Source organism: Podarcis filfolensis, assembly GCF_964270895.1.
Source record: "Podarcis filfolensis genome assembly, chromosome: 13".
Classification (NCBI taxonomy): Eukaryota; Metazoa; Chordata; class Lepidosauria; order Squamata; family Lacertidae; genus Podarcis; species Podarcis filfolensis.
The window spans coordinates 51,935,699-51,953,396 of NC_139615.1; the positions used below are offsets into that span (position 1 = coordinate 51,935,699).

A 17,698-nucleotide genomic window follows, 5' to 3' on the forward strand; every position below is an offset into this window, starting at 1 on the left:
AGGGTGTTGCTTGTGCTTCTCATGACTTAGATTGGACTCAGCCCATGTCAGTTGCACTTTGGGGCCCCTGACACCCAACAAGCGTTGTGTCTTGAGCAATGCACAAAGAGATTCATATCATGGGCAATTTGGAATGCTGCCACAAGTAGGAAGATGCTTTACCTACATCCCCACCCCACCCCCATAATAGTAGAGAATCCGTTCTCTCCAGGACAGTCTCTATGTTACACCAGTGTTGCAAAAGGTACTCCTTGCGGAAACATGGGAGGCCCCCTTAGTACTGGTACTCAGCACTTAAAAGATTTTGGTGTCCCCTATATATCTAATTCTAATATATATTCTAATATATCTAATATAATCTAATAATATATCTATCTAATATATCTAAAATAAACCACATATCATTAATTTATATTATTACGTTGTTGTTGTATTTTTATTTTTTTTCATTTATTGTGAGAGCCTTTTTTGTGCAATCTGGCTCAGCTGCACCATATAAAGGTAAAGGTACCCCTGCCCGTATGGGCCAGTTGTGTCCGACTCTGGGGTTGCGTGCTCATCTCGCTTAAGAGGCCGGGGGCCAGCGCTGTCCGGAGACACTTCCGGGTCACGTGGCCAGCGTGACGAAACTGCTCTGGTGAGCCAGCACCAGCGCAGCACACGGAAACACCGTTTACCTTCCCGCTATAAAGCGGTACCTATTTATCTACTTGCACTTAGGGGTGCTTTCGAACTGCTAGGTGGGCAGGAGCTGGGACCGAAAGACGGGAGCTCACCCTGCCGCGGGGATTCGAACCTCCGACCATACGATCAGCAAGTCCTAGGCACTGAGGTTTTACTCACAGCACCACCAGCGTCCCGTGCTGCACCATATGGTCCATGGTAAATCCAGCAATGGAGGATTTCTGTAGTGCCCCTTCCCTTGATGCCCTCAACACGGCTTATTTTGCTTCATGGTTCATCCCGCTTGGCTGGCAGTCCACCAGCCTCTTTTGACAAGGATTCCCCAGTCTCCTGACTTGAGCCTCCTACTTAAATCATTGTAACTGCTGTTTCAACTTGCAATTGTCCTGCTGTTTTGATAGGCTTGTTTATTCTATGCGTTAATTGTTGGTGTTTATTTTAATGTTTTGATAAAATTGTTTCACTGTGTGTTTTAATTATGTGCGGCTCTATTCTTTGTAATCGGTTCTATACCTGCAAACCACGTAAAAGCCATTTTGACAGATAAGTGGTATGTAAATACAATGTATATTATTAATAATAGTATTGCATGTCCAGTCTCCTTCCAGAACTCAAATGAGAAACTATTTTTTATGAGATGAGAAAGCAGCATGGTTTTTTGTTTAAAATACCATGGGTGGGAAGGGGAAGTCCACTGTTGTGACGTGGGGTTTGTGATTTCAGCTCTCTTGACATAATACGCTGGAGACAGTTCTGTAGTAACACTTCTTTATTCAAGCAAACAAGACTGAGAACTGAGGAGGGGAGAGCTACATTTATAGGGACAGGGAACTAGCTAGAAAGGATACATTTTGGAGGGAACAATATCAGGCAATCACAGTCCTGCCTTTTGGAGGAAACCAATAAGACAGAGGATCCAAATACAGCAGCTTAAATGAACCAATAGTAGCTGTACCCTCTGGAACCAAAAGGCAGTTACTTTACCCTAATGCAAATACAGACAATAATAATACAGATATAAAATCCTTTGACTCAATACACAACATCCACAACCTGTTGAACCCTGGTCCACCGGATTCATTCTAGGAAAGTTCAAGAAGCAGCTTGTGAAATGTCCACTTACAAGACTTGTGAAGGCAAAACAACTATTGCAGTGTTGGCGTCTCTGAACTCTGCTTGAGCTGCTCTTGTCACATAACGGGGTGTCTCCCAGCAAAGCCTTTCTTTTGTAAAAGTAAAGTTCATTCGAAGTAATCCATGTGGGCACCTCTTCTCTTGGATGCCAGAGCATGATATTTCATATTTCATGCCTTAACTTCATCTATGTTGTTATACCCTGATAAGTTCACTCCTGCATGGCAATTTTATAGATATGTAATCATACTAACATTTTGTAGCAAATGACTTTTAAAGTGGAAAGATGGGGAGAAATAGCCATTCTCCATTTAATTTCTAAGAGGCATGCACAGAATATTAACTGGGGCTAGGTATGCAATTGCAAAACAAGAAGCAAATATTGGGTTGAAGTATTAAAATGCCATCAAAAAGTCTGAGGCCCAAATACATTCTTTTGCTGCTCAGTAAAGACTTAACACAAAATAGGTGCTACAATTCACCTCTGTGCCTTCAGTTTGTAATGCTTCTCTAAGCACCTTTCCATACAAAACTCGGAGGCAGGATTTCTGGGAGATCCTTTGCCTGGTATTGCCAGAGACAATGAACAACTTAGTCCTGTCTTTGCAATTTTTCCTTCAACCTATGACGAGTCCACAGTCATAACAGAGGAGACTGTTAGCATAACCAAAGTTGAAGGTTGGTTCCATAATGCAAGCCTATTGATCACACACTACAGGAGGCCTCAATCTAAGCTCAAGTTAGTCATGACTACCAGTTCCATCATATTCAGAAGTAAGTTTCCTTACTCCCTGGTTGTAGTTAATTTGCTCCATTGATTTCAATTACTGAGATGGAAACTCTTTTTTTGAGAACTTTCAGCATGAAATAGGATGGGGGTTTCCTGACAAACTCTCCCCATTTCACCTTTTTACATACTTTAAGTTTCACAGCAGACACCAGTCACCCAGAGGAGCCCTTCTGCTCCTGTTCTGTACTCCCCACAAATTGCAGAAATGTCCTATTTTTTCTACCTGCAAATGGGAAGGCAAAAATGGGGGCAAACGCCAGTAGGCCTCCCCCTTAGTTTCAAGGGGACTTTGTTGCAACCAACTTCAGTTGAATTAGGGTCGTAGTGGATACTGAGAAGAGAACCTAGGATCTGAAACGTGATCTATTTTACTAATACTGTACTGAACCCTTTGATGGAGCTTTTGCAGTACTCAAACCACAGCACATATATTATCTTGGTAATCCTTGCAAGAAGTCTGCAAGATAAACCAGCATTGCCACCTCTAGATTTAACAAGACAGAACATTGAATGATTGAGTTTGATGTTTAAATTAATGCTTTAAAATTTGAACTATAGAATGTTTGGATACTGTATAATGTTTGAACCGCTAAGAGGACTTTGGATAGCCAACAAATGTCCTAAATAAATATATATTTGAGATTCTTTTAATTATTTTTAGCTGATATTTTTAATGTGCTGGTTCTGTTGGGTTTTTTTACAAAAAATATTTTGCTGTTTTAAAAATTGTATTGAACCGAATCCTATTGTTCTTACTGACTATTGTGAGTCGCCTTGTGGGTGCTAATACTGAAAAGCAAGGTATAAGTCTTAAATATAAGTAAATCTTGCAGGTAGAGGCTGGAAGCTGAGAGAGCAGCCGCTTGCCCTGGGTCTCCTGGGGAGCTCATGGTGGAGGTGACACAGAAGGGAATCCACAGAGACTAGAGGCTCAAATCCTACATATACTCAGCAGGAAGTAAATCCTGTTGAACCGAGTGGGACTATATTCACTTCCCAGTAGACACACTGAATATCAGACTGTAGGAGAAGAAAAGGGGTTGGCAACTTGACCTCTAACTGATTTCAAGATAAGTGAACCACAGATATGAGCTTGGGTGAAGGACCAGCTGGGCATTGGTGGGAACTGAGGAGATGGCAGGTGGGTGGAAGGGTAGCCAGGTGGGTGGAGCCTGAACCAGCGAGGCTACATGGGTGGGGAAGATCCACACAAGGGGTCTCTACCTACATTATATTGATATATGAGATTATATAATATACACACACTTCCCAGTTACATGGGCTTGCAAGACATAACAGAGAAAGTCACTTTAGATAGTGTGGAACACAAGCAGGCAGAGCATAAACTTAGTTCTTCTTATGAGAACAGAATTGTTATCTGGCTTTAGACAGATTTGGATCCAGTCTTGCTCAAGGCAGCAGATAAGCAAGCCAGCAACTGTAAATGAGACAAGAATGGCACATCTGTTCCCAGTTCTTGGAATATGGCCATCGCTGGCTCCTAACGGAACTCTCCAGCCTGCATGATAAGCTCAGAGTTCACACTTATATCCCCCTCCTGAAAGCAATATTTTATGAGGCCAGCCATTGCCGCATTAAAACTGGAGACACAGCAGTGCTGACATGCATTTAGCAGAACTGCATATGGCACCAACGAAGGAGGCACAGAGAACAGAGATGAGATTCTCTGACTTATTCAGCAAATGGTTTACCAAACTTGAACGGAAGCTGTACGGGTCTTGTACATTTAAAGCATACCCCCCCCAAAAAAAATAAATACTGGGAACTGTAGTTTACCACTCACAGAGCTACAACTCCCAGCACCCTTAAACTACAGTCCCTGGGTACTTGGAGTGAGTGAGTGTGCTTTAAATGTTTGACGTGTGAGTAGCCCAGAAATGGCAGGTTTCGTTTTCCCTGAGGCCTCTGCGCTGCTGAAGATAAACCAAAGACACCACCAAAAAAGTTCCCATGTGAAGAGAGATCCCTTTCAAGCTGAAGCTGCAGGGACTGAGAAACTATGGCCATGGGATGGGGAACTGCAAGTGGAGGACTACATGTGGGGCGGCGAAATTAACTGGGGGACCCATCCTCAAATTAAGGAAGAGGCATTTCCCTCTTCCCTGACCCATTTCCTCTTGGGGTTACATCCACCTGGAAGAGATCTCATTTTCTCTTGGCTGGGGATGCATTCAGTGTAAGTTTTAGTAGCCCTGATGTTATTTTTCTATAGGTTTGTGAAATCAGTATTTATCTCTGTTTCCACAGAGATAATGGGAGAGGAGGATCTGTAGGCAAGCAGGAGGTGTGTTTAACCCCTTCCCCCTTCAAGCACCCCACCCCCACCTCCCAATCCTGCGTTTCCTTCGTAATGTCCAGTTGCGCCCGGGCCAAGCACAGCAACCAAGTGTTTTAGGTCTTGCGTAAAAAGGGCACGCACCTGCTGTGAGCGACTTGAAAAGAGGATATGGGTAGCACAAACTCAACTGAAAGGTTAACTGATCCTCCCCACCCACAATTACCCTCCCATTTGGTAACCAGGATTTTTTTCTCACATCTCCTCTAGCTGGATTGAGCCTTTGACAACCCTGGCTATTTCCTTCGGCTCTAGTTTATACAAGAGTCTGCACTGCCAGAAAAGTGTGCTTATCCAACCCAACTCACAAGTGTTAAAATTCACCAGAGTCGTATGGCAACAGAACATAATTTTGCAGGAAGGCATGTTGCTTTCTATTTGTTCTGTTGAAAATAAAACCAGCTTGTCAAAAATGCTGGTGTGGTAATGTCACAAATAGTGTCAGGGGCTTGTTTGCTTGGTTTTTTTAAAAAGAGAACTCCCTGCATTCCCTGCAAAAAACTCAATTAACATAACCAATCCATTCAACTCTTCCTTTCAAGGACAAGGCAGGCCATGAAGACAACGAAGCAGCCACAAGTCTGCCTTGGAACTGAGAGCACAACGTAGAGAGCACTAGACGGAACAGCCTGTTGAGATCAGACCAAACGTCCCTTAGCTTTTCCACCAGCAGACAAGCAGAGGCCATGAGTCCAAGAAGACCTCCTCCCTGCTTGACAGGCCTTTTTCCACCTGCCCGGGAAGATGGAGCCCAGACTGACTCCAGCTGCCAAAACTGAGACTGTTTTTGTTCAGAGGGTTTTGTTGGTGTTTTCCTTACTGTTATTGATATATATTTTTGGTATCTTTATTTTTTTTTATCTTACTATGATTTATGTGGCAACTGTACAATTTGCCCATGTAGTTTTAAAGTGTTTTATTGTTTGTGGCTACTTTGGTTATGTTTTAATTATGTATATCTTTCTATGTTGCAAGCTGCCTTGAGCATGGTTTGAACTATGGAAAGGCGGCATACAAACAGGTTTTTGTCTCCCCTGCCCCCAGTATAGGATATCCAGAGGAATATGGCCTATGCTTGTAGAGATTTCATTTCATGATATTGGCTATCAGATCTGCCCTTCTGGAAAAGTGTACAACCTGAAGGTGCTGCTGTTGCTATCATAGTTTTGTCTTTATGGAGATGCCAGCTACACAGAGGCTCACTGTTAAGGAGTGAAGACAGTTCTGGAGGAATAACTTATTGATTTTAGACTCAGTCCTGCAGTGGATGTCTGCTGAGATGAGAAACCCTTCCTTCCTCAACGTCCAGCTGCTGAAGCCTTGCACAGTCTAACTCACCTGCCACCCCAATCCTCACCCCCAGCCTCTCATGCAGGTGTCTCCACAGGAAACCACAGACAAGAGGAAATGCTCCAAAAATGGTACCTCATCACCTCTTCAGGCTGCTTTTAAGAGGATTCGCCCAGGCATATCTCTTCAAGCTATCAAAAAGGTCACTTTAAGCCCCCTCCCATCCATATGAAACTTTGCGTTGTGATAGTGCTGCACTGTGTGACACAAAGCAAACACAACTCACAAGCTGTGCATTGTGAGGCTCGCCTGGTGCTTCACAACCCCCAGTTTTAGCAGCCCTTGGAAGTGGGGGGAAACAAGAGGTTGGTCAGTGGTGCCCTCCCCCAATATATTGATAAGCTGCATTTGGTATGGTAGTAACAAATGCTGTAGACCCCAAGGAGAAATGCCACCCAGGGGGTAGAACTGGGTCTTGACGGCAGAAAGTTAACAGTGACAGTGTAGATATATGCTGGTGTGTGTGCACATCTATATTCAGAGGGAGGAAAATACTGGGTTATTTTATATGCCTATCTCCTAACCAGTGCTTTTTTCTGGGGGGACGCAGACCCCTAAACATTTTGTGAATCTTTGTACTTTTGTCCATTTACTGTATTTATTTCCCCCAATTTGAACTATAAAATGGTGATTTTCTTGAGTCAAAATGAGAGTACCCCTAAACATTTTTTATATGACTCCCCCACTTCTTTCACAAAGCTGCCATAATTATAAATGTTTCTATATGCCCCAAAGAGTGTCACACAGGGATATCCTCTAGGAAACCCCTTAGATTTGCTGACATTTCCAAGATATGACTGCTGAACCTTGCACTCAGTTCTTACAAGGCCTTGACCCTGGCAACTGAACTTGGAGAAGAGGCATCTCCTAAAATGGTCTGCTTCCTCCTGTAGCCCCAATTGCAATCTCTCCAAATGTTTTTTTCATAGTCACCAAAACCATATATGGTAGGTGGACCAGGAAGCTTTCAAGTCTCAGCAGCTGACTTGAGGCCTAAAATATTGGTAGGTCTGCAACCTTCACATCATATTCCATCTCATCACACCAAAAAAGAACCCACAGAGAACTCTCTCCTCACAACTCCTTCGCCTTGCAACTGACAGGCTTCTTGCTGCCCAGTATATAAGGTGGTTTGCATAACCATTGCAGGAGCAGCTTCAGGGAAAGAGGAAACCCTGAATCCATACATGAAACTGTGGCATGAAATCGACACAGTACATCTCAGATTTTTATCCTAAAAATGAAATCACAGGAGCTTCAGAGGAACACTAGCAATTTGGCAAGTAAGGTATACTAAAAATGAATAATTCCAAACCAATTTATTTTTGCTAGGGTCCCTAGTGCTCGGATCTGCAGAAATATTACACTGATCGAAATATGAATGTCTCACAGATGGAGACGCCAGTTCAGCAAGGAAGATGCAAGAAGCAGGCTACCATATGCACAGGTGAGGCAAAGATGAATCTAGCTGTATGTCTCCAAGGCACATGGTGAAGTTCATTGAAACCCATGAGAACTGACTGGAAAAGACCTTCAATGCATATGCAGATCTCTGTCCAGAGTCACCCATGACATGTGACCAATTGCTCACTAGGAGAGTTGAACTGAGATGATAATGTAAGAAGAAGAGCCTGCTGGATCAGGCCAAGGGCCCATCTAGCCCAGCATCCTGCTTTCCGTGGTCAACCAGATGCCTATGGAAACCCAGAAGCAGGATCTGAGCACAAGAGCAACACTCTCCCCTTCTGTGGGTTCCAGGACCTGAAATTCAGAAGCATTGTTGCCTCTGACTGTGGAGGCAGAAAATAAGGTGTCCTGGCTAGGAGCCATCGATGGCCCTCTCCTCCTCCATGAACTTGTCCAATCCCCTTTTCAAGCCATCCCTGCCTCCTGGGGGAGGGAGTTCCATAGTTCAGCTACGCACAGGGTGAGTAATTTCTTTTGTCTTCCAATATTCAGCTTCGTAGGCTCTCCGTGAGCGTCCTCTCTCTCCCCTTTCTCCATGCCATGCATCATTTTATACATTTCTATCACGTCGCTTCTTACCCTTTCTTTAAACCAAAAAGGCCCCAATGCTGCAACCTTTCCTTGAAGTTGCTCCGCCCCCTTGATCATTTTGGTGGTCCTTTCCTGAACCTTTCCCAAGAATACAATAACCCTTCTGAGGTGAGGCGACCAGAACCGTATATAGTTTTCCAAATGCAGTTGTACAATATATAACAGTATTTTGATATTCACAGTTTTGTTTTATTTTCCTTTCCTTTCCTATTGATCCCTAGCATGGACTTTTGCCTTTTTTCAGAGCTGCTGCTCCACTGCCAACATCTTCGTTCAGCCATCCCCTAGGACCCCTAAGTCTCATTCCTCATCAGTCACCCACAATTCAGACCTGCCCGCCCCCCTGTGTGTATAAGCGAAATTAAGGGTGGCTTGTTTGTTTGTTTGCCCCAACATGCATCACTTTACACATACATTGAATTGCATTTGCCATTTTACTGCCCATTCATTCAGTTTGGAGAGCTTCTTTTGGAGCTCTTCACAATCTCTCTTTGTTTTAACAACCATGAACAATGTAGTCGCATCAGCACACCTGGACACCTCCCTGCTCACTCCTAACTCTAGATTGTTTATGAACAAGTTATGCAGCACAGACCAAGTGCCGATCCTTGGGGAATTTCACTTTGTGCATCCCTCCATTTAGTCCTAGTCTCTTCCTGCTACTTAACAAATTCCTGATCCATATGAGGACCTCTCTTCTTATTCCATGACTGCCAATCTTACTCACGGATCAAAAGCTTTTTAAAACTTCAAGTATACTGTGTCAGATTTACAATCTACAAGTGACTGATTTGAGAGTGAATATGATGTTGGGGTCAGAGTGTCAGACTCGGACCTGGGAGACCAAGGTTCAAATTCCTACTCACATCATGAAACCCACCTTGCGCCAATCCGTGATTCTCAGCCTAACATACCTCACAGATTTGCCATGAGGATAAAATGGCGAAGGGGAAAGCCATATTGGCCACCACCATGAGCTCCTTGGAGGAAAGTTGGGATAGAAATCAACTAAATGAATGAATGATTAAGATATGTCCCCCTCCCCTCTCTTGGTTCCTTTATCTTTAAGTTACTAAAAAAAGAAACCCAGGCACTACTGGGCTTGATATGAAGTGATAAACATTAATTATATCCTGATTTCCACTCTGGCAATGCAAAAGACCCAAAGCAATTACACTGACAATAATAACACTGTGTTCTGGTAGAGAACTCAATGGATTCCAGGTTGGAAGCAGGGTGTGTGTGTGTCCTCCTTTCTAAGTCATATTTTATAGTGATCTCACCTGAAATTTGGGACATATCTTGAGCCTCATCTGTTTCCATTTTCCTCAAGTTATCTGAAGGAAAGAGAAAAAGAAAAGCCTTAAGTTTAATGTGAAATGCAAAATCACAGGAGAGAAAGTGGGTGGGGGGCAGAGAAAGACGGAGGGGGGGAATCTTTGCTATTTAACTATGAGATTATCTAGCAGGGCTAATGTATTTTTCTCTCTCTTTCTTTCCCATCCTGCATACTTGTGGGGGTATCAGGCTGGCACAGACCTTGATCCTTTTAAAAAGAGCATTACAAAGATTTATAAAAATATCATTACAAGCACAGGAGGACCAAATTTGTTATTTATTGTTAATTTCCTACTGCATAATAACCCAAAATGCAAACTGACTGCAACAAAATTAAGCAGAAAATTAAATGGCCCTGGGTCATTGTAGGCAAAGAATTCATTCTCTTGGCTGATCCATAGTTATGTTCTTTCTAATTTACTGAGCATGCATCGATGAACCTTGAGTCAGCTTGGTGACACGCGTACAATCAGCAATCAAAAAACGAAGCAATTTGCTGAAGAATGTCTCATTTACCCAGGCAGGCCTGCATAGCGAGCAGCAACCGCCGCTACTGCCATCAATAATGAATACACCTCCAGCCGCGGCAGATGGGCGAAGAAGAAGCAGCCGCTTCAGTCGTGGGCCCTCTCTCGCCCAGGAGTCCTTCGCTTCGAACCACACCGGCTTCCTTCTAGGCGGGGAGAGGGGGCACTCCCCAAAATAGCAAACCGAGCCCTGGAGAGAAAGGGAACCCAGACCTTCCTGTTTTGCTGACAGATGGCTCGGCTCCACAGATTTGTAACAAATACTGGGAAGCCACTTGCCCTTCTGTCGCAACACATAATGTTCCAAAGAATAAAGTTGCAAAGTGACCACAAACACCAGGGAGAAGCATGCCCAGAGTCAGTGGGGTGGAAATGGAAGCCAAAAGCCTCTGCTTGGAGCACAAGGCTATGGGCCCGAAGAGGTCTCAAGGGCCGGGGTGGACATCTGGTGCCTCTCTGGATAACAAATGCTTTGTGGAGGCAGCTACTCTCAGCACATCCCAGCAACGCACTTGCTCCGTGCAAGCAAGTCGCTGGCAACTTGCGGGAACTCACTTCAGGGAAAGCAGCTCAGGGCAGCTTCTGTAACCTGGAGGCTTTGGGCTTTTCCCTTTCTTTATGCTCCAGGCTTTATGCCTCCAGTAGCCAAACATCCTGGAAACTTCACAAAGGAACAGGAGATGGAGACTGGGGAGAATTTGACTCCAGCCAGCTTGCCAAACAGTTCCCAGGGACGGAATTTTGTTTCTTGAAATAATCAGCCTGGCAAGATGCACCAGAGCAGTCCCACCAAGCTGAACACAGCCAGGGAGGGCAAGCCAGCAGAGGCTCCTCCACAAATCTCCTGCATTGGGCTGCAAAAAGCAGGCTTCCTCAACCTCAGCCCTCCAGATATTTTGAGACTACAGTTCCCATCATCCCTGACCACTGGTACTGCTAGCTAGGGATCATGGGAGTTGTAGGCCAAAAACACCTGGAGGGCCGAGGTTGAGGAAGCCTGGCAAAAAGTAAAGGGCTGGCCAGCCAAAAGGGCTGGGCTGGGTCACAAGCTATGCAGGCCCAGCCTAGAGAACCATATCAATAGAGTTTGCAGGGGAAATCACTCTCTTGACCTGGACTCAGAGGTGTCTTAGGAGGCTAATATGTGGTTCTTGAAGGAGAGGTTATGCAAGGGGCCATTGGGGTGGAGGAACCCACTCATGTTAGGCATGAGGCAGTCATGGGGTGGGCTTGCTTTTTATCCCCCCCCCCCTTTATCCTGCTGCATCTTCCCTCATTTGTCTTCTGACACACCAGGTTCCTGTCTCTAGCACGCATTCCCCACACCCAACACAATGGGGGCTCTGGCTGCATTTTTATTTTACCCTTTTCTTTTGGGCACCCGTCATGGCTGCTGAGCTAGCTTTTCCTGGAAAGTGGCTCCATTCCACTCGGAAATGTACACATCTACATCTTAAAGGGCGTCACTGCAGATTCACATCAGGATTGCTCCCCAACATGCTTCCTTCGCGCTTGATCCAGAGGCTGCAGTTCGTGAGGATGCTGCAGCACAATTGCTGACAGGAGTGAGGCTTTGCTAGCATATTGCACCTGGGCTCAGAGATCTCCACTACAGATGCTGCTGTTACTATACAAAGTGCTTAACAACTTGGGACCAGTGGCGTAGCGTGGGGGTGCAGGGGGTGCCGGCCACACCGGACGCAACATCTGGGGGTTAGGGCAAATCCATGGGTTAGGGGGCGCAAATCCACGGGTTAGGGGGCGCAAATTACTTGCCTTGCCCCGGGTGCTGACAACCCACGCTACGCCACTGCTTGGGACCAGTTCACCTATGAAATTGCCTTTCCCTACATGTGCCCACTTGACCGCTTCAATCAGTGGAACGGGCACTGCTACAGGTGCCCGGTGATACCCATTCCGCATTTGTAAGAACTCAGTCACTTCGTGTGACAACACCTGCCCTTTGTAACTCCCTGCCAATTGATATCGAGCGAGCACCTTCACTCTACTATGCCTGATGCCTGCTAAAAACATTCCGGTTTAGAAAAGCCTGCCCAGATGCTTAGAAATGCTGGTAGGAATTTTGATGTTTCAGCATTTTAGCATTTTGTATGATTTAAAATAATTGTTTTCTATTTCCTTGATTCTATTGTTTTATCTTTTTACAATCAAGCGGCATATAAATTTTCTGAAATAAATAAATAATAAATAAAATGTGTCCCTTAGCTATTTTGTTTCATTTCAGGGTTGCCAGATTTCAGCATTTTAACCTGAAGTTCCAGGGTGCACACAAATTAAATGGAAAAAAGATGCTTCTGCATGTTGGCTGCCCACTTGACCGCCACGTGATACCCATTCCGTGATACCCTTCCTGGCGGGACTGAAATGCTCTGCAAGCCGCTTGGCTGAGATTGAGAGGGCTGTTGTGCCATTTCCATCCCAGGCCCTGGGCTGTGAGGAGTTTTGCTTCCCAGGGAGAGGTGGCAGCGAGTGGCAGCAGCTGTGAGGAGGGCAGCGAGAAGGAGAGGAAAAAGAGCGCCGTCAGTCACCTGCTCAAGGTAGACATGGTGCTTCAGAAGAATGACAGAGGGACAGCAGAATAATTTATTGTGCTATTTGACAGGGGAACAGACTCCTCGGGAGGTGGGAGACTCTTCTTCCTTGGAGGTTTTTAAGCAGAGGCTGGATGGCCATCTGCTGGATCAGGCCAAGGCCCATCCAGTCCAGCATCCTCTTCTCACAGTCTCCCACCCAGTGCCTGGGGGAAACCAGGAAGCAGAACAGGACCCCTCCGGAGGTTTCCAACGACTGGTGTGGAGAAGCCTTGCTGCCTGCAAGCGCCTCATGGCTGGGGAGCCGGGGGCACAAGCTGTGCAGCGGGTGTGGTCTCCTTCACTCTTGAAATTTGTGCATTTAGGGCGAAGGTTTGGTGCCAGACCCTCAGAATGCTCAGCTTGTATTACCAGGGTTCCTGGTGGCTGGGAGGCCTCTGAGCATGTTCAGCTGAATGCGCACGGAATTTCCCTTCAGATCTTTGCACTGAATGCACAAAGGTCAGGAACGGGGGGGGGGGGTGTTGAGGATGGTGCCTGGACAGGTGCCCCTACAGAGCTTAGTGCACTTTGAGCTCATGCCTGCACCATCAGGGTCCAAGCCTCCTTCTTGGGGGAGCCGGAATCATAGGCAGGTGACTTTCTGGTTGGCTTTTGCTCTCAGCTTTGCGCTGTCACTCTGCTCCACTCATCAGGCTCTACCATGAGGAATATGCAGACTCTTCGGGTCTGAGCCTCAGCAGACGTGACTTCCTAATTTTATACAAGATTTATAAACAACAAATAAAAGAAAGAAAACACACCCTCTAAGCAGTTTATGTAAAATAGTATGAAATATTCATTAAAAATACAGTGGTACCTTGGGTTAAGTACTTAATTCGATCTGGAGGTCTGTACTTAACCTGAAACTGTTCTTAACCTGAAGCACCACTTTAGCTAATAGGGCCTCCTGCTGCTGCCACGCCGCCGGAGCACGATTTCTGTTCTCATCCTGAAGCAAAGTTCTTAACCTGAGGTACTATTTCTGGGTTAGCGGAGTCTGTAACCTGAAGCATATGTAACCTGAAGCGTATGTAACCTGAGGTACCACTGTGCTGATAAAATCTACAGACTTTAAAAACAAGGAGACATAATGAAGTTGTCAAAATATAGATAAAATCGACAGAGTTGGTTCTTAAATAAAATATCATGTCTGCATATGCTGGCCTAAGGAGGAGTCCCAGGTGCTGCCACAGTAAAAGGCTGGTTCCTTGTACATGTGGAGCAAACTTTATATGCCCTAGGTAAAACTGCCGGTTCCATAGACCAAAGTGGCTGGCTGTATGGGAAACTGCTTCTGTAGCTCTAACTTCTGCCATGTCTTCCTGCCCCATCACCGTTTCCATTCTCTTCCAACCAGTTGATAAAAACTCTTACCACACAGTTGTTTGACCAAAGTAACCAAGCTTGACTTGTGCTCCAAAATTTGCATCAACATCTCCATGCAAGTTATTTCAGGCTAGCAATCAGTGGGGAATAAACCATATTTGATGGGGAAAGTACATTCTGCTCAGGGCCAAGTGCCATTTTTTAAAGTCCTGTTGATTTCCATGGGGCAAGTGCTTTCTCTTTGAAATCACGGGACTTAAAAATATCTAAAACACCATATATTCAAAGCTCTGATGGCAGAAAAGTGTATTCTACTACTCAGATATTCACTAACTATTATGAGTCTCTATATGATACTTCCAAAACATTAAAATAGCATATCTTGGATTATCTGAAGTCAGTTCCCCAGTGCTTGAAAACGACAATGTGTTTGATATGAGTGACAGCAGAATAATTTATTGTGACAGTGGAACAGACTCCCTCAAGAGGCGGGGGGCCTCTCCTTCCTTGGAGGTTTTTAAGCAGAGGTTGGATGGTCATCTCTCTTGGATTCTTTAGCTGAGATTCCTGCACTGCAGGGGGTTGGACTAGATGACCCAAGCGGTCCCTTCCAACTCTACCATTGTGGGTTTCTATGAATAAATCCCTAGGCTCTGATGGTTTTACTACTCAGTGCTCCTCCCTCCAAGGTTTCTTTATGGATTTTTATTACAAGTATCACAGGTATGTAATAGTGCTGATACAAAAATTTAGGCACATCCAACGGTTATAACAAATCAGAAAACCATTTGCCTGAAATCAGCAGCAACCTTCCTCCTGCCCCACCTCTTCCCTGGACCCTTGGGGAACACAGGGGAGAGGAAGCTTGCATGCTGTGCTTAGGTGCTCCCCTGCCTGAACTACGGAGAACCTCCAGAAAGGGAGTTAGATCTTTAACTGCCCTGTGATCTCCGGACGAAGGGCAGAATAACAACAGCAATCATTCTAGGTAGAAACAGATCTTGTTACAAGGTAAGACTACAAGCTATTTATGATGGGTTTGCTAACAGACTGAAATGGATAACTTTCAAGTATGTCCATCCAGACAAGACTGGCTTTCTCCCAGCCCACCAAATGCTTGACATTATTAGGAATTCAGTAAGTAAAGTAAACTGCAAAGCTAATGGTAACACACACACACCCCATTGCTGTCTTTGTGCTTGGTATTTTATGAAGCCTTCGACTACACAGAGGGTCCATATTTGATTAAATTAAGTGAAGAAGGTGGACTCTGGAGCAAAATTCACTCGTGCATTATGTGTTGAGGGGGAATCTATGGAATATCTATGGTAAAAATCAGGATGAACAATCTGGATTCAAAATAAAGCAATCTAAACCATGCAACAAACCTTTCCATGAAATTTGGGGCATATTTAAAGAGTTGTGAGGTGCTGGGGATGATGTGGTTCTTTCAATGGGAAAGATTTAAGCACTTTGTGCCTAAGAAATTTGCAACATATTGCTTGAATTTGAACAACAGGTGGGCTGCTAAACCTGCATGACCCAAGTCTGTGTTTAAACTGCCTCACTTTATTCAATGGGATTTACTGCAAGTAACTGTGCTCAGCTGTGCAGTCTGAGGCTGCAATCCTACGCCAGCTTCATTGGGATGAAGAGGCACTTCCAAGCAAACTTGCACAGATTGCCCTGCTTGACAACCCTTTCTGTGCCACAGTAATACCAGCAAATTGTTTCTCCTCAGCAACTTAGTAGGGCAACACTTTGATTTAAAATGATTCAAATGAGAAATAGATTACAGTATTTAAACCTTAAATGAATGATAATATTTTTGGTTTGTTTTCCTGCCTTTTATAGTGATGGCTTTGCCTCCAAGAAAAATGAACAGACATGGACAATGCCTGGCTGCTCTGGCCCCTGGTGACTGGATCCTTTAAGCCTCGTCGGCACATCTCCCAAGCTGAACTCTGCCTACCATCAATGTATGGTTGACTACCAGGTCATGCTAATGCCATCTCTCACGGAATGGTAGCCTAACAAACTTTCTATAAGAAAAATCTCAAAGTTAGTTAGAGAGAGAGGAAAAAACCTTGCACCTAAATCTCCCCTCTACCCAGGAATGTAAATTTACCTAACTTCCTGCTTTTCATTTCCCTTATTTTTCTGAGTGATCTTTAATTTCCTTTTATTAGACTGTTCTAATAAGGCTAGCAGGTGTGTGCGCGCTCTCATCTGGTTGCCCCATCTCAAAAAAGAGCACCACAGACCTAGAAAGGGGCAACCAAAATGATCGACACTGATCACCCAAAGAAACTAAACAAAAAGTTCAGGGTGAATAAAAGGAAGACCGACACACATCACACAAGCAGCAGTGGAATTCACTGTCAGGAGATGGGGGGGTGCTCATTAGCTTGAATGGCTTTAAAGAAGAATTAGACACTTTTTTATTGGGAACTAGGTCTACCAGTGGCAATTAGCTATACTTGAGAAATCGAACTTCCACCTTCAGAGGCAGGAAACCTTGAATATCACAGCCAGGACCAAACTCAGAGCTGGACCACTGCCTCCATCCCCTGCTGCAGACTTCTCCAGAACCTCAGCCTGGTTGCTGCTTGAGGCAGAATGGTGGACCCGGTGCGCCCATGGCCTGATCCAACAGCACTTTTTCAACTCTTACATAAAAAACGCACACATAGTTTTCCTTGAACTGAAAATGTAGTTTATTCTGGATTAATGTCTTGGATATCCTTGTCCAAAATTGCAAACAGGCTTTAATTAAAAGTGTTCAATATCTCCACCACCAGCTCATAATTAACTTTATTATGGGGATTTAATAAAGTAGACCTCTCAATTCCTATGTAAGATTCTACTTTAGAACCATTTTAATTCTATTTTTAATTTCCTCTCCAGCAGACCACAAATAATAACTAACGAAAAGGTTCATTTCTAGAAACAAAACCTGCGAAACATAAAGGCTTTCTCTCATTTCCATTAAGCTTGCTCCCCATCCCCCAGGACTATCAAGATGTGTAAGAAACAAAGTTATAATTTGTTAAGACCAATTCATTTCCTCCTTTTTCTCTGTTGGCACATCTATATGTAACTTTTCTATAGAAAAACAACGTTTAGTCATTGTTTCTACCATAGCTACTTATAGGAATTCGCTGTTGGTTACATGTCTTCCACCTCAGGGACCTGCACACCAGGTGAGGGTGGCCCCTGTCCCTTTGCACACACAGCCTGGCAAACAACATGCAACTAAAGCCACAATCCTCTACATGCCACCAAAGGTACTTCCAAGCAAACCATACAGGAATAGGCCACAAACCTGAAGCATTTATAGGCCTGGTTTTTTAAAAAAAACCAAATTACTAAAATAAAGAAGAAATTAATTGGGAACACACACACAAAATAATTTACAGAAAATGCAATATAATTATATTTTTTGTAGTCATCCGTTATCGCAGCACTTCAATTCTAGCTAAAATAACCAATAGATTGTTTATTAAGAACACTTTCTTCTTGTCAGGCCAATTTATATCAA

The 17,698-nt window shown here is 44.3% G+C and overlaps 2 protein-coding genes across 7 annotated transcripts in view; one reads left to right on the forward strand and one right to left on the reverse strand.

The window, feature by feature from the left end:
• MOCOS (molybdenum cofactor sulfurase) overlaps positions 1-17,698 on the forward strand; it is a 563,966-nt gene that overhangs the window by 534,943 nt on the left and 11,325 nt on the right. The window lies entirely within an intron of this gene.
• IKZF1 (IKAROS family zinc finger 1) overlaps positions 1-17,698 on the reverse strand; it is a 77,200-nt gene that overhangs the window by 51,032 nt on the left and 8,470 nt on the right. For 3 of the 6 annotated variants that reach the window (XM_083583878.1, XM_083583874.1, XM_083583876.1), the window contains exon 2: positions 9,656-9,709. In XM_083583878.1, the coding sequence (XP_083440004.1) occupies positions 9,656-9,695 (40 nt within the window). In that variant the 5' untranslated portion in view covers positions 9,696-9,709. Of the gene's footprint in view, positions 1-9,655; positions 9,710-10,226; positions 10,347-17,698 lie in introns of those variants that run through there. The other 3 variants (XM_083583875.1, XM_083583873.1, XM_083583877.1) reach the window with 3 other exon arrangements.